This window comes from Rhinatrema bivittatum, chromosome 1 (genome assembly GCF_901001135.1).
Source record: "Rhinatrema bivittatum chromosome 1, aRhiBiv1.1, whole genome shotgun sequence".
Classification (NCBI taxonomy): Eukaryota; Metazoa; Chordata; class Amphibia; order Gymnophiona; family Rhinatrematidae; genus Rhinatrema; species Rhinatrema bivittatum.
Genome location: NC_042615.1, coordinates 183567761 through 183595736, shown reverse-complemented (window position 1 = coordinate 183595736; position 27976 = coordinate 183567761). Strand labels below are relative to the sequence as shown.

The 27976-nt window shown below is 44.5% G+C and overlaps 1 protein-coding gene across 1 annotated transcript; it reads left to right on the top strand.

Annotated features, from left to right (window-relative positions):
* The first annotated feature begins 4221 nt into the window (after window positions 1-4221).
* Window positions 4222-26936, top strand: SOD3 (superoxide dismutase 3). Its single transcript, XM_029590121.1, has 2 exons — window positions 4222-4348; window positions 25614-26936. Exon 2 carries the CDS (start codon window positions 25630-25632, stop codon window positions 26365-26367), a length of 738 nt encoding a protein of 245 aa, XP_029445981.1. The 5' UTR covers window positions 4222-4348; window positions 25614-25629; the 3' UTR covers window positions 26368-26936.
* Window positions 26937-27976: the final 1040 nt, after the last annotated feature.

The following is a 27976-nucleotide window of genomic DNA, read 5'->3' as shown; positions in this document are numbered from 1 at the left end:
GGGATCATCCGACCACTCCCCTCTTCTACAGGAGGAGATCTCATCCCTCCTCAAATCCCGGACGATAGAACCAGTGCCCCTCTCCCAACAAAGGCAGGGGTTCTATTCCCGGTATTTTCTCATTCCAAAAAAGCCAGATGGCTTTCGTCCAATCTTGGACCTTCGAGCCTTAAACAAGTATCTCCAAAAGGAGAAGTTCAGGATGGTAACCTTGGGCTCTCTACTACCTCCTGCAAAGAGGAGATTGGTTTTGCTCTCTGGATCTCCAAGATGCATACACACACATCTCGGTCACTCCTTCTCATCGCAAGTTCTTCGGTTCCTGGTTGGCCCCCGTCACTTCCAGTACCGAGTACTGCTGTTCGGCCTAGCGTCCTCTCCATGAGTCTTTACCAAGTGTCTTGTAGTAGTCGCAGCCTCACTCAGGGGTCAAGGGGTCCATGGTTACCCTTATCTCGATGATTGGTTGATAAGGGCTCCAACTCAGAAGGACGCACTGGCCTCCTTACATCTGATTCTCCATACTCTGCTGTCCCTGGTGTTTCTGGTCAACTATCCCAAGTCCAAGCTAGTTCCATACCAAACCCTATCCTTCAAAGGGGCCGACCTGGACACCGTACAGGCAAAAGCCTTCCTCTCTCAGGATCGGGCTTACACTCTCGTGTCCTCTGATACTGGTGCAGTCTCTCCAGGCCTGAGAATACTTAACAGCTAGTCATTTCCTCACATTGCTAGGTTACATGGCATCCTCGGTACATGTCACTCCAATGGCCCACCTAGCCATGAGAGTTATGCAGTGGACCCTGAAATCCCAGTGGGCTCGGGCGTTTCACCCTATGTCGAGCATTGCCCACGTTACCAAGCAGCTCCGCCTGTTGCTGGCCTGGTGGATGCACCACTCCAATCTCCTTCAAGGCCTTCCTTTTCAGGCTCCAGAACCTCAAATTGTCTTGACGATGGACGCCTCCAACCTAGGGTGGGGTGCTCATGTTGACAGCCTGCAGTCTCATGGAACTTGGTCTCCAGAGGAAGCCAAACATCAGATAAATTTCCTGGAGCTTTGGGCGATCCGATATGCCCTCAGGGCTTTTCAGGATTGCCTCTCAAACAAGGCCATCCTGATTTAAACCGACAATCAGGTAGTGATGTGGTACATCAACAAGCAAGGTGGAACAGGCTCCTACCTTCTGTGTCAGGAAGCTGCACAGATATGGGCGTGGGCTCTTTCCCACTCGATGCACCTCAAAGCAACCTACTTGGCGGGCATGGACAACGTTCTGGTGGACAAATTGAGTTGCACATTTCATCCCCACGAGTTGTCGCTCAACCGCATGGTAGCAGACTCAATCTTCCAACGTTGGAGGTACCCTCGCCTAGACCTCTTTGCATCCATCCACAACCGCAAAGCAGAGAACTTCTGCTCGCTCACTCGCAGCCACCACTCACAACCGAGGGATGCTTTCGCCCTCTCATGGTCCAGCGGTCTCCTCTATGCGTACCCTCCACTTCCTCTCATCTCGAGGACTCTCGTGAAGTTACGGAGGGACAAGGGCTTAATGATTCTCATAGCCCCTCACTGGCCGCGCCAGGTCTGGTTTCCAATCTTCCAGGACCTGTCAGTATGCCGACACATCCTTCTGGGGGAGAATCCGCTTCTGGTAACTCAGAATGACTGGTGCCTATGCCACCCCAACTCTAGGCCCTGTCCTTGACGGCCTGGATGTTGAAAGGTTAATACTCCAACCCCTTAACCTTTCGGAGTCGGTATCCCGAGTCCTGGTAACTTCACGAAAGCCTTCCACGAGACGTTCTTATCGTTCTAAGTGGAAAAGGTTTACGGTCTGGTGCACGTCCATGTCCATAGACCCTTTCTCTTGTTCCATTGCGAAGTTTCTAGATTGACTATCTCTGGCATCTGTCAGAGTCAGGCCTGAAAACTTCCTCTATAAGAGTGCATGTCAGTGCGGTAGCCGCTTTCCACAATGGCGTGGGAGATGTCTCTATTTCGACACAACCGTTAGTCACACACTTCATGAGAGGTTTGCTCCACCTGAAACTTCCATTGCGCCATCCGGCCCCTGCTTGGGACCTTAACGTGGTCTTAGGACAGCTCATGAAACCTCCATTTGAGCCTCTCCACTCCTGCAATCTTCGCTATCTCACCTGGAAAGTTATATTTCTTCTCGCTATAACATCTGCTTGCAGAGTTAGTGAGTTGCAGGCATTAGTCACCTACCTGCCCTACACTAAAATTCTGCATGACAGGGTAGTGCTCCGCACCACCCTAAATTTTTACCGAAGGTAGGATCGGCGTTTCATCTTAATCAATACATCATCCTACCTACCTTCTTTCCTAGGCCCCATTCAAACCAGGAGAACAGGCTCTACATTCCTTGGACTGAAAACATGCCCTAGCCTTCTATCTAGACCGCACGTCTGCCCATAGGAAGTCCACTCAATTGTTCGTATCTTTCGATACCATCAAATTGGGAAATCCAGTGGGAAAGCAGACCTTCCCCTTCTGGTTGGTGGACTGTATCTCATTTTGCTACCAGCAAGCAGGCACTCTGATACAAGACCGTGTAAAAGCACATCTATCAGGGCCATGGTGACATCAGTAGTGCACCTCCATTCAGTGCCGCTTGCTGACATTTGTAAGGCTGCTTCCTGGAGATCTCTCCATACCTTCGCAGCCCATTACTGCTTAGACAAGGCTGGCAGTCAAGATTCTATCTTTGGCCAGTCAGTTCTTTGTAACTTGTTCTCAGCTTAACTACCCAACATCCTACCAGCAACCCATTCAGGGTTTTCAGGATGCCCTCCTACCCAAATCCACCCCTGTTGTTGTGCCTGTTGCACGTTTTTGGGTGCATTTGGTGCATTGCTCAGGCATCCTCAGCTTCTATTCACCCATATGTGAGGACTACCATCCTGCTTATCCTGTGAGAAAGCAGAGTTGCTTACCTGTAACAGGTGTTCTCACAGGACAGCAGGATAATAGTCCTCACGAAACCCGCCTGCCACCCCGCGGAGTTGGGTTCATTCTCGTTTTATTATTTTGTTTTTCGTACGTACTTCTTGCTATACACGAGACTGAAGGGGGACCCCTGCTGGATGCAGGGTTAGTGCCATGCTGGGCATTCCCAGTAGGTGCCAGTCAAAGTTCTAGAAACTTTGACAAAAGTGTTCCGTGATTGGGCTTCATCCTGATGATGTCACCCAAACCCATATGTGAGGACTAACATCCTGCTGTCCTGTGAGAACACCTGTTACAGGTACGCAATTCTGCTTTCCTGCTAGGGAAATTTTACAAACACTGCACATAAAGGCCCAAGTACTGACGGGCAAATATCTTTCATCTTGAAGAAAAGGGCAAAATAGGGGCATGTCGCAGCATTCTAGGGTGAGGCCAACATATACATGTGTAAGTAGCAATTTTATATCCTATGAATGCTGCATGCTTACGACTTTTCTCTGCGATTATTTACTTCTGCTATTTATCAGGTGTAAGTCTGAAAAATACAATTTATAGCCAATATGGATTGCATGAGGGGTCTGGGTAAACTGGGGGAATGCTGGCTAAAGAACCTGTAGGGACTTGATGATCTAGAGATAGATTGGGCAAACTGGTGCACAAACTGCTTAAACTGGTCATTTACTTCACTTGCACATGTAAAACCCAGTTCCTAAGGAAAATGCACGATTAGCAGATACTGGTGTAAATGCTTAAAATTAGGAGCACACATACGTGCACTAGATGTATTTTATAACATGTATGTTAACTTACACAGTTGATATAAGATTCCTGCGTTTGTGGATGTGCGCCCATATAGGCACATATATGGGCCTGCGTGCGTTTGTTTTTTTTAAGTTATTGTCTAAGCTTGAACAATTGTTCTAAAATCATCAAGGGATAAAATATAACTCACATTTCACAACAATCATAGTTTATAAAATGCAGCTCATAATACTCTAAGTGAGATACATAAGTCAAAGTAGGGTCCATCAGAAAACCTAAATTATGAATTGTCCCACCAAATGGTATAAAATCACCATTAAACATTGCACTAGTGCAGGAATTTGGAGCAGGGTGTTTTAAAATCCACATTGCCTCTCTCTCTCTCTCAGATTTAGTTTCAGGAAACGATGTTAGCATGACAATTTGCCAAACTATTTCTCTCCCCTTGCATTCGTTCCGCCCATTATCCCAGTGTTACCCAACAGCTACAAAAACTTTCAGCCACTCTCCTCCATGCTACAGAGCAATGACAAACCACCTAGCTGAGCAGTCTCCAGCCCTGCCTCTTGTCTGTAAGGGAGAACAAAAGAATCTCTGGAACACTTCAAGGTGAGAAGTTAACAAGATCATTGTCTATTTCATTTTAGGAAGACTGGATGGACATCCGTTCTAACATATTCATCTAGGATTTAATGTTGTTGAAAGATAAAGAAAAAAACCCACGCAGAGTAGGTACTTTAATATAAAAAAATGCATTAAAGGTTTACTTTGCCTTATGTACATTTTATGCGTTCAAGCTGTATCATTAAGCAAACAAAACATTCTCTACCTGCATGTTTTGAAATTACAGTTTATGCAAATCAAGAAAAACTGCCTATGAACGTTGCTAGTATCTGTGGTTGTGATGCAGCCGAACTTGTTTTCTTTTTCCCTTAATCGTAGCTCTCTATTTATTTAATGCAGCGTCAGAGTGGCAAAGTGACATTTGAATCTTCTCAAAGCACATCTACATGGAATCCTCACTCATATCTGCACAAGATATGACGTCACCTACATTAAGTAAAGTATATTCTGTAGGTGAATGCTCTTTATTCAGATTGCAGCATTTGGGGAAAAAGTAATTCTCGGTATACTCGACCTTTACAATCCTCAGACAATTCTGAATAAGATGTGTCATTCGTCTTCTGACAATTCATCATTGGTGTATTAAACATTTATTTTCAGCATACCCATCCCCCCAACTTCTACCATTTATACAAAGCTTCTTTCTCACAGATTGACGCTTTTAGCCGAGTGCAACCCTCTCGGATCATCCTAAAACACAACTCACTGCAATCTTTAGATAGTTCTAAACAAGATGCATACATACTCACTTTTTAAAAGTTGATCAAGCATGTGAGGGTTAGGGCATGGAATGTATTTAAGGGCTGTGTCTTTTGCAGGGGGATTTTAATTAGAGGGAGATACTGGGTAGAAAGAGGGATGGTGAGCAGATTAATTTATAATATGTGATGCTGGCTGCTTATTGTGATGTTTGTATTTAATTATATTATGTCGTAAGAATCTGTGTTGTAATCCACTCTGAAATGATGATAAATCAGAAAAAGTGGGCTATATATTTTAAATTAAATTTTGTTTTGTTTTTGTCTCATCATATGATATATTTTATTGTAGTTTCTTGTTCTAGATTTCAGCTTTTTGCTGAGAAAATACCTCTCAGATCACCATAAATCACACCTCTATAAAATCCTTGAGCAGTTCTGAAAATAATTTGAACACACCTTTACTTGCATCTATGAAACCACAGGACCAGATTTTTAAATCTACGCCTGATTTTATAACATGTGCTTGTAAAATCCGGAGTCGATGCAAGCAAGGGGATGCACACTTGTGCACCTTGCGCACGCCGAGCCCTAGGGGAGCCCCGATGGCTTTCCCTGTTCCCTCTGCCCCTCCACCTTTCTCTCCCTAACCCGCCTCCCAGCCCTATCTAAACCCCCCACCCCCAACCTTTGTTGGCAAAGTTGCGCCTGCCTCTGGGCAGGCATAGGTTGTGCGCACCAGCACAACCGTTATGCCAGAGACCTCGGTCCCGCCCCCGCCCTGCCCACTTTTTCAAGTCCCGGGACATGCACGTGTCGCCGGGCCTATGCAAAATAGGCTCGGTGCACACCGGAGCAGGTTCTCGGGGTTACGCGGTAACCCTTTGAAAATCCACCCCGCAGTTTTTAGTACCTAGTCCCCCTTTCACACACTTCATTATAGTTCCTTTCTCATTGAATGCAGATTCTATGGTGCCAGCATCCCATTATCAGGATCAGTGGGATTGGAACCTGCAGTCCTGAGATTTGAAGGCTGTGAACCTGCTACAGAGCTACAGAGGCTGCTGGGTTGCTTGGAGTATCCTAGAATTTTTACATAGAAACATAGAAATGACAGCAGAAAAGAACCAAATAGTCCATCCACTCTGCTCAGCAAGCTTATGGTAGTACCTGCTGCACTGTGCAGGTTACCCCCATACCTATCAGTTTCCCAGACCATAACGATCTGGGCCCGTGTTGGTTGCTGTCTGAATCCAATTCCCTGTTACCTCTTGCCGTTGACGCAGAGAGTAATTTTGGAGTTGCATCAAAAGTATCAGGCTTATTTAGTTAAGGTTAGTAACATCCACATCAGCAAGTTACCCCCATGCTTGTTTCCCCAGAGCGTAAAAGTCAGGGTCTTTGTTGGTTGTTGTCCAAAATCAATTCTCCTTTTCCTCTTTTGCCCCTGTCGTTGAAGCAGAGAGCAATGATGGAGTTGCATCAATAGTATGAAGGCTTATTGGTTAAGGGTAGTAACTGCCTCACCAGCAAGTTACCCTCATGTACTCTTGTCTTCATTTTCATCCTCTAGGCTTTAAAGATCCACAGTGTTTTTATCCCATGCCCCTTTGAATTCTTTCATTGTTTTTGTCTTCACCACCTCCTCCGGAAGGGCATTCCAGGCATCCACCATCTTCTCTGTGAAGAAATATTTCCTGACATTGGTTCTGAGTCATCCTTCCTGGAGTTTCATTTCCAAGTGAGGCCTCACCAAGGACCTGTACAAAGGAATTATCACTTCCTTTTTCTTACTAGTTATTCCTCTCTCTATGCAGCCCAGCATTCTTCTGGCTTTAGCTGTCGCCTTGTCACATTCCTTCACCAACTGCAGATCGCTAGACACTATTACCCCAAGGTCCCTGGCTTGATCTATGCACAACAGCCTTTCACCCCCCACCCCCTCCATCCCATACAGCTTTTATCCTCTATACAAGGGAGAGCTAGACATGCCTCTGCAGCAGTTCAACTGGACCAGTGTTGGGTGTGCCCCAAACTGAGACCAACTTACAAGGCACTTCTGTTGCAACCAACGCTGCCCGACGCCTTCACTCTGCCTACCTTTCTTTTTCTGCGACTTCTCCTGCTCTTGTGGACGTCTGGCTGCTGCAGCGTCTGCCCGCCGTCCTCTCCGGTGTCCCCGGACCGCCTTGGACGCTGCCTCCCGCCATACTCCTCAGGTACCTTAGGGCATGCGCGCCGCACAGCCCTCATTCTTATTCCCTCTATGACGTGAACCTCAGGGGCGTCCCCTATGATGACATCACGATGCCCGGATATTTAAGCCTATTGTTTATTGCTAGCTGTTGAGTTAGCAAGGGTTTTCCTACAGATGGGATTCGCTCTCCGTACCCAGCTACGCTGCCTCCAACTTCTATTGGACTCTTTTCTGCTAACGGGGTACCTGCTCCTCGGGGGCCTCTCTGTTTCTTTCAGGTCGCTATCAGGAACCGGTATTCGCTCCTCAGGGCCCATGTTCCCTGACTCGCTGCCTGTGGCAATCTCCTCTTCTACTTGGAAGAATTCGCTACAGACACCATCTGTGAGTACTACTACCATCTACTCCTCAGAGCTGTTTCCCTGGAACCAGGTACTCGCTCCTCGAGGGCCAGCTCTCCCTATCGCGGGGCTTCTCCATACTGGGGACTCTGTGAATGTCTTATTGTACTCATTCTCTCAGTTGTTTTCACTACAGCATTGCTAAGAACATAAGAAAATGCCATACTGGGTCAGACCAAGGGTCCATCAAGCCCAGCATCCTGTTTCCAACAGTGGCCAATCCAGGCCATAAGAACCTGGCAAGTACCCAAAAACTGTCTATTCCATGTAACCATTGCTAATGGCAGTGGCTATTCTCTAAGTGAACTTAATAGCAGGTAATGGACTTCTCCAAGAACTTATCCAATCCTTTTTTAAACACAGCTATACTAACTGCACGAACCACATTCTCTGGCAACAAACTCCAGAGTTTAATTGTGCGTTGAGTAAAAAAGAACTTTCTCCGATTAGTTTTAAATGTGCCCCATGCTAACTTCATGGAGTGCCCCCTAGTCTTTCTACTATCCGAAAGAGTAAATAACCGATTCACATCTACCCGTTCTAGACCTCTCATGATTTTAAACACCTCTATCATATCCCCCCTCAGTCGTCTCTTCTCCAAGCTGAAAAGTCCTAACCTCTTTAGTCTTTCCTCATAGGGGAGTTGTTCCATTCCCCTTATCATTTTGGTAGCCCTTCTCTGTACCTTCTCCATCGCAATTATATCTTTTTTGAGATGCGGCGACCAGAATTGTACACAGTATTCAAGGTGCGGTCTCACCATGGAGCGATACAGAGGCATTATGACATTTTCCGTTTTATTCATCATTCCTTTTCTAATAATTCCCAACATTCTGTTTGCTTTTTTGACTGCCGCAGCACACTGCACCGACGATTTCAATGTGTTATCCACCGGAGGAACCGCTGTTCCAGCACCCTGACGAATACTAGCCCAGTTGGGCTCCATCTTCTACTCACTACCGCCACCGCTGGTGGCTTCACAAACTGTCTAAATAAAGATATAATCTGTGTTTGTGCGTCCAGAGCTGAGCCTGACCTGTGGCCCCTCATGGGACTTCCCCCCGTGGGCGTGGTCAGCTGCCACAGTGTCCAAGGGTCCACCCAAACCTTACAAAATATAACAGATTGCTAACTCCATGGATCCAGCGCAGCTCAATGCTCTGCAGGCCATTCCGGGCCTGGCCTTGTGCATTGCTGAAGAACAAGACGCATTGGAGAAACTCACTTCTGCGTTCCATCAGCTATACGCCCAGAAGAATCAAGGCGCTGGTTCCAGTAATGAAGGTCAGTTACCTGAAGTAACTATAAAGACTACTGTACCTCTGGCTGCTCCCGTTCGTTTCTCTGGAGAGATTCAAAGGTCTAGAGGTTTTCTAAATCAGTGCTGCATGCATTTTGCATTAAAGCCTTCTCACTTCCCCATGGCCTACGTCAAGACTACTTATATTCTATCTTATCTTGATGGAAGGGCCTTGTCTTAGGCCTCAACGCTGTGGGAAAGTAAGGATCCAATTCTGCAGGATATTGACAGATTTTTGGATTTGTTTAAGTCCGTTTTTGACGATCCTGCTCGAATGACTGTTGCTGGTTCTACTCTGATGGACCTGAAGCAAGGCAACCTACCACTGGCTGATTTTGCAATAGAGTTTAAGACTCTTGTTACAGAACTATGCTGGGATTCCAAATGCCTGAAAACCCTCTTCTTCAGAGGTCTGGATACTCGCTTGAAAGATGAGCTGGCCGCTCGTGAGACACCTGACTCACTGGATGAACTAGTGGCTTTGGCTACTAGAATTGACCACCGGCTCCATGATAAGGTGAAAGAACTCAAGCCTACCACTAGACAAGTTCAGAAGGAGGTTCGTGCTAAACCTGCACGCCAGATAGTTCCAGTAATACCTGTCGCCAGTGAAGAAGAACTGATGCAACTTGGTCGCAGTCACCTGACTTTACAAGAGAAAAGACTTCGGAAGAGGCATGGCCTATGTATGTACTGTGGACAGACTGGTCACGATGTCCCAACATGCCCAATTTGTCCAGGAAACGGACGGGCCTAAGTCCTGCGAGAGGACTGTTCTTAGGCCTTACCACAACCTCTCCTCCGCTCTCTCTTCCAGTCACCCTGATCTGCGGCCCATCCGAAGTTCAAACTCTTGCCCTGGTGGATTCAGGGGCAGGAGGTAACTTTATACTTCGACGCCTAATGGAACATTTGAGGATTCCCCTCGTCACTTTGGAAGTTCCACTGCTCTTATCATCTATCCATGGAGAGCCTTTGCTGGGTGACGTGACCTGGTGTACTGAACCGGTAACCCTTCGCACTGGAGCCCTCCATACTGAGTCAATTTCCTCCTTTGTGTTAGAGAAGGCTATGCACCCTATCGTTCTGGGGTTACCCTGGTTTTAGTCGCATCAGCCTCAATTCGACTGGGCCACCTTGGAACTCTCCCGCTGGGGCCCAGGTTGTCATGGCAAGGGCCTTAAGGAGGTTTCTTCTGTCCTCTGCATGCCTACAACTCCAGTGATGCCAGGACTGCAGCCTCAATACGCATCATTCAGTGATGTGTTCTCCAAAGAAGCTGCTGACATCCTTCCTCCACACAGATCCTACAACTGTGCCATAAGGCTGAAACCTAACACTGAACCTCCTAAAGGATGTGTCTATCCACTCTCTGCTATAGAGAACAAGGCTAATTCTGAGTTCATCGAGGAGAATTTACAAAAGGGATTCATTAGACCATCAAAGTCTCCAGCCGGAGACTTTGATCGAGGTCTGAATGAGATCACGATCAAAGACCGATATCCCCTGCCTTTAATCTCAGACCTGTTCGACCAGCTTCAAGGTGCCAAAATATTCTCGAAACTTGACCTGAAGGGGGCCTACAACTTGGTTCGCATTCGCAGTGGCGATGAATGGAAAAAAGCCTTCAACACTCGAGATGGTCATTTCAAATACTTAGTAATGCCCTTCGGCCTGTGCAACGCACCCGCCATGTTCCAGAACACGATGAACGACATCTTGCGGGACCTGTTGTACAAGAGTGTCTTGGTGTACCTAGATGATATCCTGATATTTTCTCAGGACTTGTCTACTTATCTAGAAGACGTCAAACAAGTACTCGAAGACTACGAGAACATCGGCTCTACGCCAAGCTATCCAAGTGTGAATTCCATAAGGACTCTGTGCCTTTTCTTGGCTACATTGTATCTAAAGATGGCTTCCAGATGGATCCCCAAAAATTAGAGAGTATTAAAAATTGGTCCCAACCTACCAGCCTGAAGGCCCTGAGATGATTTTTGGGGTTCACCAATTATTATAGAAGCTTCATAAGAATTACTCTTCTTTAACTGTGCCCTTAACTGCAATGACCCAGAAGGGGGCCAATGCTTTTAAATGGTCTGTGGAGACCATTTCCGCGTTCGAGAATTTAAAGATTGCCTTTTCCACCGAACCATGCCTGCGTCATCCAGACCCCAACAAGCCATTCATCGTGGAGGTCGACACCTCTGACGTCGGTGTGGGGGCTGTCTTGAGCCAAACCGGAGACTCCAAAGCATTACGTTCCTGCTCTTTCTTCTCACGACGTTTCTCTCCGGCAGAGAAGAACTATGGGATCAGAGATAAAGAGCTCCTGGCTATTAAGTTGGCATTCAAGGAATGGTGGCCTTGGCTCGAAGGAGCTCAACATCAAATTACCGTGTTTACGGATCATAAGAATCTAGAGTATCTCCACCATGCGCAATGTCTTAACCATAGACAAGCCAGATAGTCCTTATTTTTTAACCGTTTTGACTTTGTGCTCAAATATCGCCCTGGAGACAAGAATACCAGAGCTGATGCTCTGTCACGCTCCTTTCTTTCAGAGGATGTTCCAGAAGAACCTCAGCATATAATCGACCCAAAGAAAGTCATCTTGGGTGCTACCCATTCTGTGCCCATGGGTAAAACCATCGTGCCTAAACATCTCAGGAAGAAAGTGCTCTATTGGGCTCACGATTCCAAGCTGGCTGGCCATCCTGGTCAACGCCGTACCCTGCTGAAGCTCCAGAAGTATTATTGGTGGCCAACTATCAAGGAAGATACACTCTCCTACGTAGCATCTTGTGCCAACTGTGCCAAGCACAAACCTACTTCTGGCCAACCGTGGGGATTGCTGCAACCGCTTCCAGCTCCAGAACAGCCCTGGACGCATATCGCTACTGACTTTGTAGTTGATCTTCCTCTCTCTGGAGGTATAAATACCATTTGGGTCACAGTCGACTGTTTCAGCAAGATGGCCCATTTTGTGGTGCTGCCTGGCTTACCTACAGTCTTAGAGCTTGCGAAGCTCTTCATAACCCACATCTTTCGCCTTCACGGCCTACCAAAGCACATAGTATCGGATCGAGGATCACAATTAACGGCAAAATTCTGGAAGGCTTTGTGCAAACTTTTCGATATCTCTCTAGACTATACATCATCCTATCATCCTCAATCAAATGGCCAAACAGAACAGATGAATAGGACCCTGAAACAGTTCATTCGGGCCTATGTGAGTTGCCGTCAGAATAACTGGGCCGAACTGTTACCATAGGCTGAATTCGCCATTAATTCTCATCCAGCAACATCCACTGGGATCAACACCTTTTGAAGTGGTATATTTATTTATTTAAAAGCTTTTTTTATACTGAAGTTTAGCTAGCTGCCTTCACTCCGGTTTACAGATACAACAACTTAATACATTTTGGCAACAACTAATACAAACATAGTATAACTGGAAACCAATGATCAACAAGAATTGATTAAACTTGTGGAATATCAACTTTGGAGGAGGGTTAATTTACATAAATTGATTTATGTTATCACTGAAGGGAAATATTCTTATAACGGAAGGTAGTGGATGTCAACGCTAGATTTATCTATGATTTAAGACTGTGACTAAATTTATAGTTTAGTATCATTTATGTCAGTGCAATATCGGGCTTAGGCATTCTCTATCATAGTCTTTGGATTGTTCTTACATAACCGAAGATGGTTATGTGTTGGATAATTTATGTGTGGTTACCCGATACCTTCTTTGAAGGTTTGACTGAAGATCCATGTTTTGAGCTCTTTTTTAAATGTTTTAATGTTGCTTTGTGAGCTCAGGTAATCTGATAGTGAGTTCCATAATTTCAGTCCTGTTTCTTGTGTTGGATAGCTTAGCTAAAGGAAGTGATGGTATGACTAGATGTAATTTACTCGCGGATCATCACCTTTTGAAGTGGTATATGGACGTTTACCATCTCTGCCACTTCCACTGAAGCTCTCAGTGACGTCCCTAGCAGCTCAATCCACTGCTGATGATATCCATCATTTATGGACTCAAACAAAAGAAATGCTACTCAAAGCGAGTGATCGAGCCAAAAGATATTATGACGCTCACCATTCCAAAGCGCCTATCTTTCAACCTGGAGACAAAGTCTGGCTTTCCACTAAGCACCTTAGACTGAAGTTACCCTCCACTCGACTTGCTCCTACGTTGGACCATTTCCAATCCTCCAACATCTTGGCAACATCACTTACAGTCTGAAGCTACCACCTGGATTGAACATCCACAACACTTTTCATGTTTCACTTCTGAAACGACTCATTCTCAGTGAGTTCTCTTCCAAGTCTCAGGAACCATCTCCCATTAATGCAGAAGATGACCTAGAATACAAGGTCGAATCCGTTCTTGATATCCGAAGACGAGGCAAGACTTGGGAATACCTTCTTTCATGGGAAGGTTTCAGCCCCGAAGAAAATTCTTGGGAGCCTCTGGAAAATATCCTTGACAAAGAGATGCTCCATCAGTTCCATCTCACATATTCTTGGAAACCAAAACCTGGTACCAGCAGAGGAGACCGCCCTTTGAAGGGGGGTACTGTTGCAACCGTCGCTTCCCTCCGCCTACCTTTCTTTTTCTACGACTCCTCCTGCTCCTTGTGGATGTCTGGCTGCTGCGGTGTCTGCCCGCCGTCCTCTCCGGCGTCCCCGGACCGGCTTGGGCTCTGCCTCCCACCATGCTCCTCAGGTACCTTAGGGCGTGCGTGCCGCGCGGCCCTCATTCTTATTTCTTTTATGGCATGAACCTCAGGGGCATCCCCTGTGATGATGTCACGTTGCCCGGATATTTAAGCCTATTGTTTATTGCTAGCCGTTGAGTTAGCAAGGGATTTCCTATGGATGGGATTCTCACTCCGTACCCAGCTACTCTGCCTCCAACTTCTATTGGACTCTTTTCTGCTAACGGGGTACCCGCTCCTCGGGGGCCTCTCTGTTTCTTTCAGGTCACTATCAGGAACCGGTATTCGCTCCTCGAGGGTCCATGTTCCCTGACTCGCTGCCTGTGGCCATCTCCTCTTCTACTTGGAAGAATTCGCTACAGACTCCATCTGTGAGTACTACTACCATCTACTCCTCAGAGCTGTTTCCCTGGAACCAGGTACTCGCTCCTCGAGGGCCTGCCTCCATTCCAGCGCCAGTGCATCTCCTATGTGGAACTGCTGCGTGAGTACTTGCTAACGAGTCTCTGCTCCCAGGGATCTGGTACTCGTTCCTTGAGGGCCAGCTCATACTGGGGACTCTGTGAATGTCTTATTTCACTCATTCTCTCAGTTCTTTTCACTACAGCACTGCTACCGGAGGAACCGCTGTTCCAGCACCCTGAGGAATACTAGCCCAGTCGGGCTCCATCTTCTACTCACTACCGCCACCTCTGGTGGTTTCACAAACTGTCTAAATAAAGATATAATCTGTGTTTGTGTGTCCAGAGCTGAGCCTGTCCTGTGGCCCTCACATGGGCGTGGTCAGCTGCCACAGTGTCCAAGGGTCCACCCAAACCTTACAAAACATAACAACTTCCAGAAGGCACACAGTTGCTTGTCCAACAACCTTCTCGGTATCCATGCTGCAGAATCTCTGATTGGCTACTGATCTTGGTCCTGTTCTAATGTTTCCTCCTTGATATCTTGCTCCAATGTTCCTGCCCTGGAATCCACATCAGGCTGTGCTAGCAGCTTCAGCATATATACCAGTGATTCCAGCTGTCCCAGCAGCTTCAGCCTCAGTCCATACGCTGGTTATTCCAGCTGCCCCAGAGCTTTTAGGTCCTACACAAGTGAAACCAGTTCTAACGACTCAGATATTTCCATTCCTGGCTGCGCCCGCTACTTCTTATTTATTTATTTTTAGTTTTTATATACCGGTTTTCCTGTATAAAATACATATCACACCGGTTTACAAGGAAATAAAACAGACGCCTCAATGGGCGGTTTACATTGAAACAAATAACAGGTAACATAATGAGGCATAAAGGAACTTAGAAGTAGGTTACAGAGAACAAAACATGTCTGGTAAATTGCGATAATGAACTATTCAAAAAAAACCTTTGTACAGGAGAGGATGAAGACTTCTTTAATGACTCCAGCTTTCCAAGAATCTCTTGCATCCTTGGGATCATTGTATGCACTTCCCAGATCACTTTGATGGTACTCAAGGTATGTTCCTTAAATTTAAGGAGCAATGCAGTCTCTTGTTCCAAAACTTTCCTCTGCTGAGATCAGGAAAAAGGAAGTGCTAGCTCCATGATTTTTGAATACTGCGGTGCTGGCACAGGAGAAGGAGCAGCAGCTGAGCAGAATCCCTCCAACTCCTGGTCAGATTATGCACGGGTGTCTTCTTCCTTCGCCAGTGGTGGGATAGTATCCATGGACAACCCTCTTCTTTCTTTTTCGGATTACCATGCCCCCCCTTCCCCCATGGGTGTGCCTTTTACCAGCTCCCAAACACCAGGGCCATGCCACGCAGGGGCCAGCACCAGTTTCCAGCCTGATCACCCACTGCAAGAGGCATCTTGCAAACCTCTAGGTAAATTTTATTTTTGTTATTATTTATTTACTATTTTAAAACAACTATTTACACTTCCAACCACAGGATTTTCCTTTTCTTTGTCCCCATGAAACTCTGGGGTATTCTCATGGTAGAGGCTTTGCTTAGGACTAGAGCAGGGGTAGGCATGAATGAGAGTGTATCAGGCTGTGAAAAGGAGAGAAGTGAGTGTGCGTGATCGTGTGTGTGTATGTGTGTGTGTGTGTGTATATGTGTGTGTGTGTATGTGAGAGAGAGAGGGAGAGATATGAGTGAGAATGAGCATGTATGTGTGTGAAAGAAGGAGTGAGTGAACAAGTGTGTATATTAGAGTGTGTATGTGTAAGAAAACGTTTGTGTGCATACCCTCCCTCACCTCACTAGTCCATGACAATCTCAGGGTGACCAGAAATCAAATGTTCCCAGGTATGCCCTGCGGTGCTGCTGGCAGCCGACAAAGGAAGAGACTGGCCCTGTGAGAGTAAGTGGCAGTGTATGAGGTGTGTGTGTGTGTGTGTGTATATATGAAGGTGTGCATGTGTAGGTGGTGTATGAGGGTTGTGTGTTCATGTGTGTGTGTTGGTGTGTGTGTATGAGAGGATGCCTGTGTGTGTATGAGATTGTGAGTGTATAGAAGAATGAGTGTATGTGCACCCAGGGCTGGTGCAAGGGTATTCAGATCCCTTGGCGACCCTTACGCTGTCACCCCCACCCCCCCCCCCCCCCAGTCGAGCCCCCCCTACCTGTTTTGGCAGGGCCAGGCCCTGAGAAGCACACAGTGTCGTTCCCCCCCCCCCCCCGTTTCGGCGCCGACTGTGTGCTTCTCAGGGCGCCGAAGAGCAGCCACGTGGTGCTGTAAGCGGGGCCTATCCCGCTTGCGGCAAAGAGAAATAGAGACTATGTACACTATTTCTCTTTGCCGCAAGCGGGCTAGGCTCCGCTGGCGGCACCATGTGGCTGCTCTTCAGCGCCCCCTACGGCTCGGCGCCCTAGGCAACCGCCAAACTTTGCCTAATGGACGCGCCGGCCCTGTGTGTGCTTGTATGAGAGGGTGCCTGTGTGCAGGGTTGGGGGTGAGAGAGAGGAACCATGTGTGTGTATGCATGGGTGAGACAGGAATCATGTGTGAGAGATACAGAGGAAACGTCTATATGTGAAAGAGAGATGGAGGAAACGTGTGTCTGTCTCTTTCACACTCATGCACACTCAAGCTCCCTCTGTCTCTCACCAAGCATGTATCTGTGTGAGACAGAGGGAGCATATTTTGTTTCTGTCTCTGGGTGTGTAGCCCCAGTTCATGGCAATCTCAGGGTGACCGATATGGAGAGTGGGGGATTTTTAAAATCCTTATTAGTTTTAATTACTGGGTGTTATTTGATGTCTGCTGTTTTGAAATATTTTATCAATGTTTAGGACATTTTTAAAAATTTGTGCAGGAGGTTCTAATTATTGAATATTATTCTATTTAGCAGCTGTTTTGAAATATATATATTTTTAGTATGGTTTTACTATTCTGATTTATATTTCTTGATTGGGTTGTTTTGAGGAATAGTGATTTTCTGCTTTTCCATTGTTGCACTGCATACAGAATCTGGCTTGTGGTTTCCAGTTCAGTTTTTGTCTGTGAGAGAGAGAGAGAGAGAGACACACACACACACACACACACACACACACACAACTTTCTCTGTATTTCTCTCACATACAAACTTTCTCTGTACTTCTCTCACATACAAACTTCCTCTGTGTCTCTCTCACACACAGACATGCTTCTTCCATTTCTCTCTCTCTCACACACACACGCTTCCTCTGTGTGTGTGTGTGTGTGTCTCTCTCTCTCTCACAGACAAAAACTGAACTGGAAACCACAAGCCAGATTCTGTATGCAGTGCAACAATGGAAAAGCAGAAAATCTTAGAATGACAGATATGGAGAGCAGGATATTTTTAAAAATCCTTATTAGTTTTAATTATTGGGTGTTATTTGATGTGTCTGCTGTTTTGAAATATTTTATCAATGTTTAGGACATTTTTAAATTATATACTGGGGGAGGGGGTGCTAAAGAAGTATCTGCCTCAGGTGTCAAAAATACTCTAGGTATGCCTCTGCACACTGGGCACCTTTCAGTCTTCAGGAATCATGCATGTTTTAAATGATAGGTTACAGATTACTAGTAATAAGTTAGCAATTTCATGTTTTAGTTCTTTTAGAACTCTGGGGTAGATTCCATCTGGTCCTGGTGATTTGTTACTCTTTAGTTTGTCAATCTGATCTATTACATCCTCCATTATCACAGATTTCCATACCATTCTGGGATCTAGAGTAACAATTCCATGCTTCTAGGCCATGCCTGGGACAGCCTAGGAGAATCTCTGGAACACAGTATCATTGTTGGAACTGCTATGCTGAGATGGGCCCGTTGAGAGGATCTTGTGAAAGGATGAGAGTACTAATAAGAACTTATTTCAAGAGGGAGCAAGCCACTTATGATATGTTATGATCTGGGAGAAATGTTACTAGAGAAAAAGTAAATGTAAAAGTGTGTGTGTGTGGGGGGGGGAGGGGGGGGTTTCTGCTACTGATATCTACTGTGTGGCTATTGTGATTCATCCTTTGGCGATTTTATTTATTGCAGTTTAACATTCTGATTATTGCACAAAAGTTATTATATAATGCTGAACCATGTTCTTTAGGGACTATATTACAATGGTATGCACCTGGTAGGAGGCTCAGGGTCTCTGATGTTATTTTACTGTTGGTCCCAGCTACAAAAAACTATAGGTTACAACAGACTTGATACTGGGCATTCACTTACACAGTACCAACATTACACAGTACCAGGTGAGCTGAGGGTAAGAAAGATATTAAGCTTTATAAGAAACATTATAGGTAATTTATTATATTGAAGCAGTCTAGCAAATTTGTTATTTTAATGCGTAATTGTTTTAGTTTGATTCTTTTATCATACTGTTTTAATTTAATTGTGTTTGTTTTATTGTAATCTGCACTGGGTTGATTATGGATGTTGTAGAATATAAAGATTATAAATAAATAAATAAATAAATAAATAGTGCTTTTTACTGCTGGTAGCCCCAAAAGAACAAACATTGTTTTTGAAGATACCCTTTCAATGAGGCTGCTTACCTTTTTTACCAAGGTATGGGTTTGTAAGTATCAATCCTTCAGTTAAAGGAAGAGGAGTGAAGAAATTGTTACTATTGGGGTGCAGTCTGATGATCACAGAGAGAACATAAGAACATAAGAAATTGCCATGCTGGGTCAGACCAAGGGTCCATCAAGCCCAGCATCCTGTTTCCAACAGAGGCCAAGCCAGGCCACAAGAACCTGGCAAGTACCCAAACACCAAGAAGATCCCATGCTACTGATGTAATTAATAGCAGTGGCTAATCCCTAAGTAAACTTGATTAATAGCCATTAATGGACTTCTCCTCCAAGAACTTATCCAAAACTTTTTTGAACCCAGCTACACTAACTGTACTAACCACATCCTTTGACAACAAATTCCAGAGTTTAATTGTGCATTGAGTGAAAAAGAATTTTCTCCAATTAGTCTTAAATGTGCCACATGCTAACTTCATGGAATGCCCCCTAGTCCTTCTATTATCCGAAAGTGTAAATAACCGATTCACATCCACTCGTTCAAGACCTCTCATGATCTTAAAGACCTCTATCATATTCCCCCTCAGCCGTCTCTTCTCCAAGCTGAACAGCTCTAACCTCTTCAGCCTTTCCTCATAGGGAAGCTATTCCATCCCCTTTCTCATTTTGGTTGCCCTTCTCTGTATCTTCTCCATCGTAACTATATCTTTTTTGAGATGCGGCGACCAGAATTGTACACAATATTCAAGGTGCGGTTTCACCATGGAGCGATACAGAGGCATTATGACATTTTCTATTTTGTTAACCATTCCCTTCCTAATAATTCCTAATATTGTTTGCTTTTTTGACTGCTGCAGCACACTGAGCTGACAATGTCAAAGTATTATCCACTATGATGCCTAGATCTTTTTCCTGGGTGGTAGCTCCTAATATGGAACCTTTCATCGTGTAACTACAGCAAGGGTTATTTTTCCCTATATGCAACAGCTTGCACTTGGTCCACATTAAATTTCATCTGCCATTTGGATGACCAATCTTCCAAGGTCCTTCTGTAATGTATCACAGTCTGCTTGTGATTTAACTACTCTGAATAATTTTGCATCATCTGCAAATTTGATAACCTCCCTCGTCGTATTCCTTTCCAGATCATTTATAAATATATTGAAAAGCACCAGTTCAAATACAGATACCTGAGGCACTCCACTGTTTACCCTTTTCTACTGAGAAAATTGACCATTTAATTCTGTTCTCTGTTTCCTGTCTTTTAACCAGTTAGTAATCCACGAAATGTCATCGCCTCTTATCCCATGACTTTTTAGTTTTCTTAGCAGCCTCTCATGAGGGACTTTGTCAAACACCTTCTGAAAATCCAAATACTCTACTTCTACCGGTTGACCTTTATCCACATGTTTATTAACCCCTTCAAAAAAATGAAGATTTGTTAGGCAAGACTTCCCTTGGATAAATCCATGTTGACTGTGTTCCATTAAATCGTGTCTTTCTATATGCTCTACGATTTTGATCTTTAGAATAGTTTCCACTATTTTTCCTGGCACTGAAGTCAGGCTCACTGGTCTATAGTTTCCCGTATCCCCCCTGGAGCCCTTTTAAAATATTGGGGTTACATTGGCCACTCTACAGTCTTCAGGTACAATGGATGATTATTCATAAGAACATAAGAAATTGCCATGCTGGGTCAGACCAAGGGTCCATCAAGCCCAGCAACCTGTTTCCAACAGAGGCCAAACCAGGGCTCAAGAACCTGGCAATTACCCAAACACTAAGAAGATCCCATGCTACTGATGCAATTAATAGTAGAGGCTATTCCCTAAGTAAACTTGATTAATAGTAGTTAATGGACTTCTCCTCCAAGAACTTATCCAAACCTTTTTTGAACCCAGGTACACTAACTGCACTAACCACATCCTCTGGCAACAAATTCCAGAGCTTTATTGTGCGTTGAGTGAAAAATAATTTTCTATGATTAGTCTTAAAGGTGCTACTTGCTAACTTCATGGAATGCCCCCTAGTCCTTCTATTATTCGAAAGTGTAAATAACAGTTTCATATCTACTCGTTCAAGACCTCTTAATGATAGGTTACAAATTTTAACTAATAGATCAGAAATTTCATTTTTTTAGGTCCTTCAGTACCCTACGATGCATACCATCCCATCCAGGTGAAGGACTGGGAAGGAGTTGGTACTTTTCCCTATCCAAGAAATACCACAAAAAAAATATGGAAAGACAAGTAAATATACGAAGTAGAACCTCAAAAAAATGAGTGTGTTGGAAAAGGAACTTGCATATGGTCCATGAAACTGATGGTGTAAGTGAACATAATGGAAAGAAGGTGATGTTGCCTTCAAAATGTGTACATAGCAAATTTTATTTAACAATCTGTCCCCCGACATGGAACTGCATTTCACATGGGCTGCATCGGGAGGGACAGCTTACATATGAAGAAATGTCCTTTTTATGTTGTCAGGAAGTTTAAATACAGTTTCATAACTAGAAAAGACCTACTGTAATGCCGTGTACAACAAATCATTCCAAGGTGATACACAAATGCAAAGCAAAGTCAATAGTATGAATCCAAATGAGAAAAGGGTAATCAGGCTTTAAGCCAGTTGAAAGAGCTCAACGATTGCAGCTCATTTGGATTCCGTGGCAGGGGACCGACTGTTAAATAAAATTTGCTATGTACACATTTTGAAGGCAATATCGCATCTTTTCCATTGTGTTCACTTACATCATCAGTTTCATGGACCATCTACAAGTTCCTTTTGCAACACACCCATTTTTTAAATGACTTTTCCCTGTCCAACATGAGGAAATACAACTCTCGTCTCTGGGCCAAATCTACTACATCAGTGGTTCTCAATCTTTATTCTGTCGGGACACACATGACAAACGATGCTCACCTATGTGACACATTGAACTCATGACCATCACAGGGCTAAATGTAAATACTTGCGCTGCATCCACAGGAACTCTGACACCCAACAATGGGTGCACAGCAGAACTAGGACATTTCCCTATACAGGTGCATTGTAAAATATAAAGCTTGAAAAAAAAACCAAAACCCCACTCAGCACATGTGTAGCAAACCTGCCATACCATAGCACTAAGTCCAAGGACTCAAACAGCAGTAAAACTACCTATGAAAAGGCAGCAGTGCACCATCAATACATATCCTATTGAGAAAACACAACAAATAAGACTGATAGAAATGCCTTCATGTTAGTAAAATACCTCAGCTTGGTAACACACAGAACTGACCTTCACCAAATGCAGAATAAATGACCACATTACACACATGAAAATAAAAACTGGAATGGAAACTCTAACAAGCTACTTTACATGCAATGCAAAGCTGGAGAACTAGAAACAGAAATATATTTCCTCCTATACTAAGCCAAATACAAAGACAGAAAAAGTGTTCATTCTTAAAACTGACATATTATGGCACTTGCACTCTGTCACTCCCCCTCCATGGCTCTATCCCTCAGTTCTCCCAATTATTCCTTTTCAATCATCCTCTCTCGCTCACATCCCTGCCCAGCATTCTCAACATCTCCTCACATCCTCTTCTCTGTACTCCCTCTCCCCTGCTTGACTCTCCTGCCCTCTTCCTCCCTGCCCAGCCAGATCCCCTCCTTTCCCACCCCTTCCTGCTCAGCAATCCCTACATTCCCTCTCTCTTCTACTTCTCCCTGCCCAGCATCACAGGGTAAAAGGAGCATCAGCAGCATCACTTCCAGGCCCAGCGGGGGAAGATAAAGTTGATGCCCAGAAGAGCAGGAGTTGGTAATGTCTCACACTGATCTGGGTGGAGAGAAAACAGCCTCCCACTGTGCCAGAAAAAGGAAAAGGAAGCAAGAGTAGCCTCCTGTCAAGTCCAATAAAGAAGTCAGTTGACTCCCACCCAGGCTGATGAGGAGAGAGCAGCCTCCTGCTAGCCCTGCGACCCACCTCCCAGGACCTAGAGACACAGCAGTGGGTCTGGACACACTTGTTGAGAACCACTGCATTGTATCAGCTGCTCTACCATTTTCCTAAATTTTGAACCCACAGAGTCTGGTGTGAAGCTCAAAAATCCAACATTGGAGACTCTTATTTTATGTATCCCAGCATTCATAGGGTTACATCAATTTTTAAGTAGACATAAGCTAACTGCTTTTTAATTCCATCTCTTTGCTGAACATATTAGGATCAATATTCAAAGGCATTTAGCCAAATAACACACTAGTTATCTGCCTAAAAGCCAACTTTTTGAATAGTGGGGCATTTATTCTGCTAGAGTTTAGCTGGATAATGCATTATCCAGCTAAAATTTAGACAGATAAAAGAGGCATTCCAAGGGCATTCCAGGGTGGGGTAATGTTAGCTGGCTATCTTAGCTGATTTTCAGCTATATCCGTCCAGATGCATGTGGCCAGATATCTAAATATATCCAGTGAAGTGGCAAATTAACTGGTTAAGTGAAGATAAACTGGAAACAAAAAAAAAGACAATCGTCTTTTTTTTTGTTTCCAGTCCCAATTCCCCAGTCCCCAACCCTGAAAACAAGAAAAAAATATTGAAGAAATAACATCCGATCCCCCCCTCGACTCCCTGCCATCCACCAAATTCTAAAAAACAAGCTCTCCATTCTACAATTATGCCATCCAAGTGGAAAAACAGAGGCATCCCATTTACAAATCCTTAGCAACATTTTCAACTGTGTATTCACCAAGCTGAGGAAAATAGAGCAACGAGACGTATATCAGTGGCCAAAATATCTTGTGTTAAAATTCAGCCACCTTCCCAGACACATCGGCGGCGGAAATTCACCATGCAGCAGGGAGCCGCCCTTGGATGCTCTGATGTGTGTGATATTAGGACCTGGCGAGGAGACGCTTAGTGCGTGCATATCAGTGCGCACGTTGGCTGAAGAGTCTGATACCTGCCCTGATGATGTCACAAGCTCAAAACTACTCAGCCTGCCTGGAGTTGGATTCTTTGCCTCAGCAAGAAGGTCTCCTGAATTCCTGCTCAAGCCCTTCAGCTTGGTTCTCAGCCTTCAGCTTTACTTCAGTCTTTGCCTGTGGCTCTGCTGTAGTCTTCAGCCTCAGCCTGGTTTCAAGTGATCAGCCTTGTCACAAGCTGTCAGTCTTGTCCTTGCCTGGCTTCTGCCCCAGCCTGGTCTTTATATAGACTTTTGGACTCAGTCATAATCTGGCCCGTGCCATGACCCACTCCTTTGCTGCTGGCATGGGTCTCAGGACTCTACCGACAGGGCTATACCATGGCAAGAGGAGTTCACACATACGCAGTCCCTTACAATCTTGCAATCCAGCTATCCAAGATGACTTCCCATCCCTTCATATAATGAGAGGCAGACACATCCCTAGCCAAAGATCTATATAAACGTGAAACCAAACCCTTATGATCAAAGATAACTTGTTTAAAGGACTCTCAAGTCAACTGTTTTAGGCTAATAAGAGCTCAAAACAAAACATCTAATTTGAAAAAAAAAGAAAAAAGATGCTTACTCATCAAGTTCCCAAAAACTTTCGAGACAAAAGTATAACCCATAAAGTGTTGTCTTTTATACTTAACTTGAAATTAATCAATGTGTCGTTTACTCTATTGTTAGAAAGTAAACTTTAAGTTGAACCTGTAAAGAATTGTGTTTGATATCTTCAGGCTGGCAACCTGATCCACATTTCATCAATGGTCACAGCATTCCTTATCTCTGCGTTATAAAGTACATACTTTTAATAGAAGTGATACATTGTCATACATAAGTATAAATAAAAACATTGTTCAATTTATCATCACAAATAGCAAAGAAAGGAAGATACCATTGCACAATGCTGGGAGGGGGGTGGGTTGTGCAGGGATAGAGCAAAGAGGAAATAGAAAACTACAGATGCGTTAATCTGACATCAGTAGTAGGCAAGATAATTGGAACACCAGGAGGTTACAAATCTTAGGCAGCAGTTTTACAAGGGGATAAGATTGCCAAACAAATTTGACTGAGTTATTTTAGGTGACCAGGATAGTAGGCTGCATCCTCCTGATCATACCTGGAAAGTGTCCAAGTTTGTCCAGGGATCTCCAGGTTTCGAGATCTTAGGTTCTCCAGGCCCTGCAGCTGCCTCACGTTCTACCAGTATTGGGTGGGCACTAGAACTGTTATGGATTCAGCTGCAAGAAGGAAGCTTCTCTCAACTTACTCCTGCTGCTGCAGAATAAGCCAATTAGCAGCAAAAGGCAGGAAATGAGCAGTGTCTCAGAAGCACCATCTCCTACTGCTGTTGAAGCCATCAACAATGCACCAAGAGTGAAGTGTGGGAGTGAGATAGGAGAGTAAGGGTAAGGTGCAAAAGTGAGGAGAGTGGGAAGAAATAGTAAGAATGGAGTGACAGCGGGGAGAGTGAGAGGAGAGAGATAATGTAGGAGAGTGAAGAAAACAGGACCTATTGAGAGGAGAAGGGATGGAGGAGAAGGATAAAAAAGAGGGCTCAGGAAGGGGAAGGGAGAGAAGACTAGGAATAGTAGGAGATGAAGAGGGAGAGAATTGGGGATGGGGTGGGATCTAGAAAACTCTGGATTGAGGGAGGGTGGAATCCAAGGAGATAATGTAGGAGAGATTGTGGGAGAAAGTGAGGAGAACTAGGGAAAGGAAAGCAAGGAGGAAGAAGGAAAGAAACAGGAGGAGCTGGAAAGAGAGGAGGTTGAGAGATTAAAATATCTGTTGCATAGAGCTGTAGACAGATTCCACAAGCTCTAAGAAATATTTAAATATGCATGTGACAGCAGTAAGTCAGCAATTTGCTTTAGTTTTTGTTTTACTCACTTTTCAAAAGTAAGCCCCAAATGTTTTCATTACGAAGCTATAGTGCACCTCGAATCTGTTTGTTTTTGATGTCAGCCTGCTTGGTTATTGTTTCCGTAACCTCTTAAATTTCTGTTTTGCAGGCTGTAAGTTTTATCAATGCCTCCATCTCTCTGTCTTGTGGCTTTTTTATATTTCTCCCCATTTTGCCTTGCTGGAGGAGAAGATGGTAATTTCACCGATGAGGAACAGCTCAAAGACATATGGCAAAAAGTTAACGACATGTGGTTGAACCTACTCCCCCCACAGGCTTTCAAGTCCGAAAATGAGAGAACTGCCTATGCCACCTGTGAACTGAGGCCTAGCTCAAAACTGGAAGCAGATGAGCCGATAGTGACAGGGCAAGCTCTGTTCAAGCAGACTTACCCACATGGAAAACTGGAGGCAATCTTTTATCTGCAAGGGTTTCCCACCACAGGCAATGAATCTGGCAGAGCCATTCACATCCATGAGCTTGGAGACTTGAGCGAGGGCTGCGACTCCACCAAGGGTCATTACAACCCTTTCACTGTTAACCACCCGCATCATCCAGGTGACTTCGGCAATTTCATTACTACAGATGGCAAGATCAGGAAACGGAAGGCAAACCTTCAAGCCATGCTCTTTGGTCCACACTCTATCCTTGGCAGGTCAGTTGTGGTACACAAGCAGGAAGATGACCTTGGCAAAGGAAATAATCCAGCCAGTGTGGAGAATGGAAATGCAGGGAAACGCTTGGCTTGCTGTGTTATTGGAATCAGCAGCAATAGTCTGTGGGCAAAAGCAGTCCAAACTCTGGCAACGGAGAAGAGTTTGAGACTCGGCAAACTGCTGAAGAATAAAGAAGTGCCAGTCTGAACAAGTAAATGCTACCATGACTATTTACTACATCCTGTTAGAAGATATTGTGTAATGGACCCCTTTAGTTGCTTATTTGTCCTGCTGGTTCCCATTACTGTAGTTTGACAAATGTATCCAATTTTTTTTTTTTGGAAAAGCAGTAGAAAATCTGTAAAGTGCTGTCAACAAGGCTCCAGGCTTGTATATTGCAGATAATTCAGATGTTTTAGTTAAACCTCCCATAGTATTTGCTTGGAGCTGCTGAAATGATCTGATTTCCCCAGTTTCTGGCCCTGGCACCAATGTTCCCTCTAAGGATTAGGTTGCTGTGTGCAAACATTTTTGCTCGTGAGCAAACATTTTTTGTTTCATTCCCCTGTGAGCACTTCTTTCTTTGATAAAGCCTATCAATTTTATGCTCACAGCAACGCAGTCCTTACAGGGAACATTGGTAGCAGCAGGCACACAAACTTTCTCATATACATACACACACTAACACACTCGCATATTCACTCTCATACACACATGCTCATTCTCACAAACATACACACACTCACTGTTATTCCTCTCATTCACTCCTCAGACTCTCACACACATGTACACTCACTCAGTTCTCCTCCTCTTCTCCACACACTCACTCATCTCGGTAACTGTAAACCAACACAAACCCCTGCAAAAAAACAAAACACCTAGACCCTTGTCATACCATACCAGCACTATCTCAGGACTCAAATACCAGCAGTCTTATCTATGACAGAGCAGCAAAGCAAATATTATACCATGTCGTAGAACACTAATATACACCTATTGAGGTTAAAAGAACAAGCTGTACTGCTACAAAGCCCTACAGAAAAACTATATGGCAGAAGAAATACTGCACCTCAGTTACTCATACAGAACCCAGACAGACTCTTACCTAATACAGAATAAGGGACTACAAATTAGAAACAAACATGCAGACAAAAATAAAATAGAAAGCCCAAGAAATCAGATTCTGAACACTGGAATACTGAAGAAAGAACAACATAACAAATATGTAATGCACATTTCCAAAGATAACTTATGCCAATCACTAAATATTCAAAATACATTTTTTTTTAACCTTTGTTGTCTTATTTTTTTAATCGGTTGATCCCAGGCATTTTTTTTTTCATATTTCCTTTCTCGGTCTTTTTACAATTCCTTTTAAGGCTTTTTTTTTTTTATTCCTCTGTTTCTTCTCACTCCACCTGTCTTCTTCTCTTCCTGCTTCAAACACACACACTCAGGCTCTCATTCTCACACTATCTCTCTCTCTCACACGCTGTCACACCGGCTCTCTCACATGCTGTCTCACACACACAAAAACACAGCTCTCACATGCTGTCTCTCACACACATTTTCTCTCTCCTTACAGGACTTTAGCCTCCCTCTCTCTTCTGGGCCTCCTCGAGATGGGATCTGCAGTGGCCCTGCCAGAGACACTGCTCCATTTCTGCACATGAGCTGATGCTCCTCCTCCTTCCTGTCCTCGTGGCTCCAGCAACTTTTTTCTTCCAGGGCCATATGAGGAGAAAGAAGGAGGAGCACCTGGAGTTCTGGGGCCTCTTCTTTTCTTCATGCCGTCATGGGATGGGCTCCACCACTG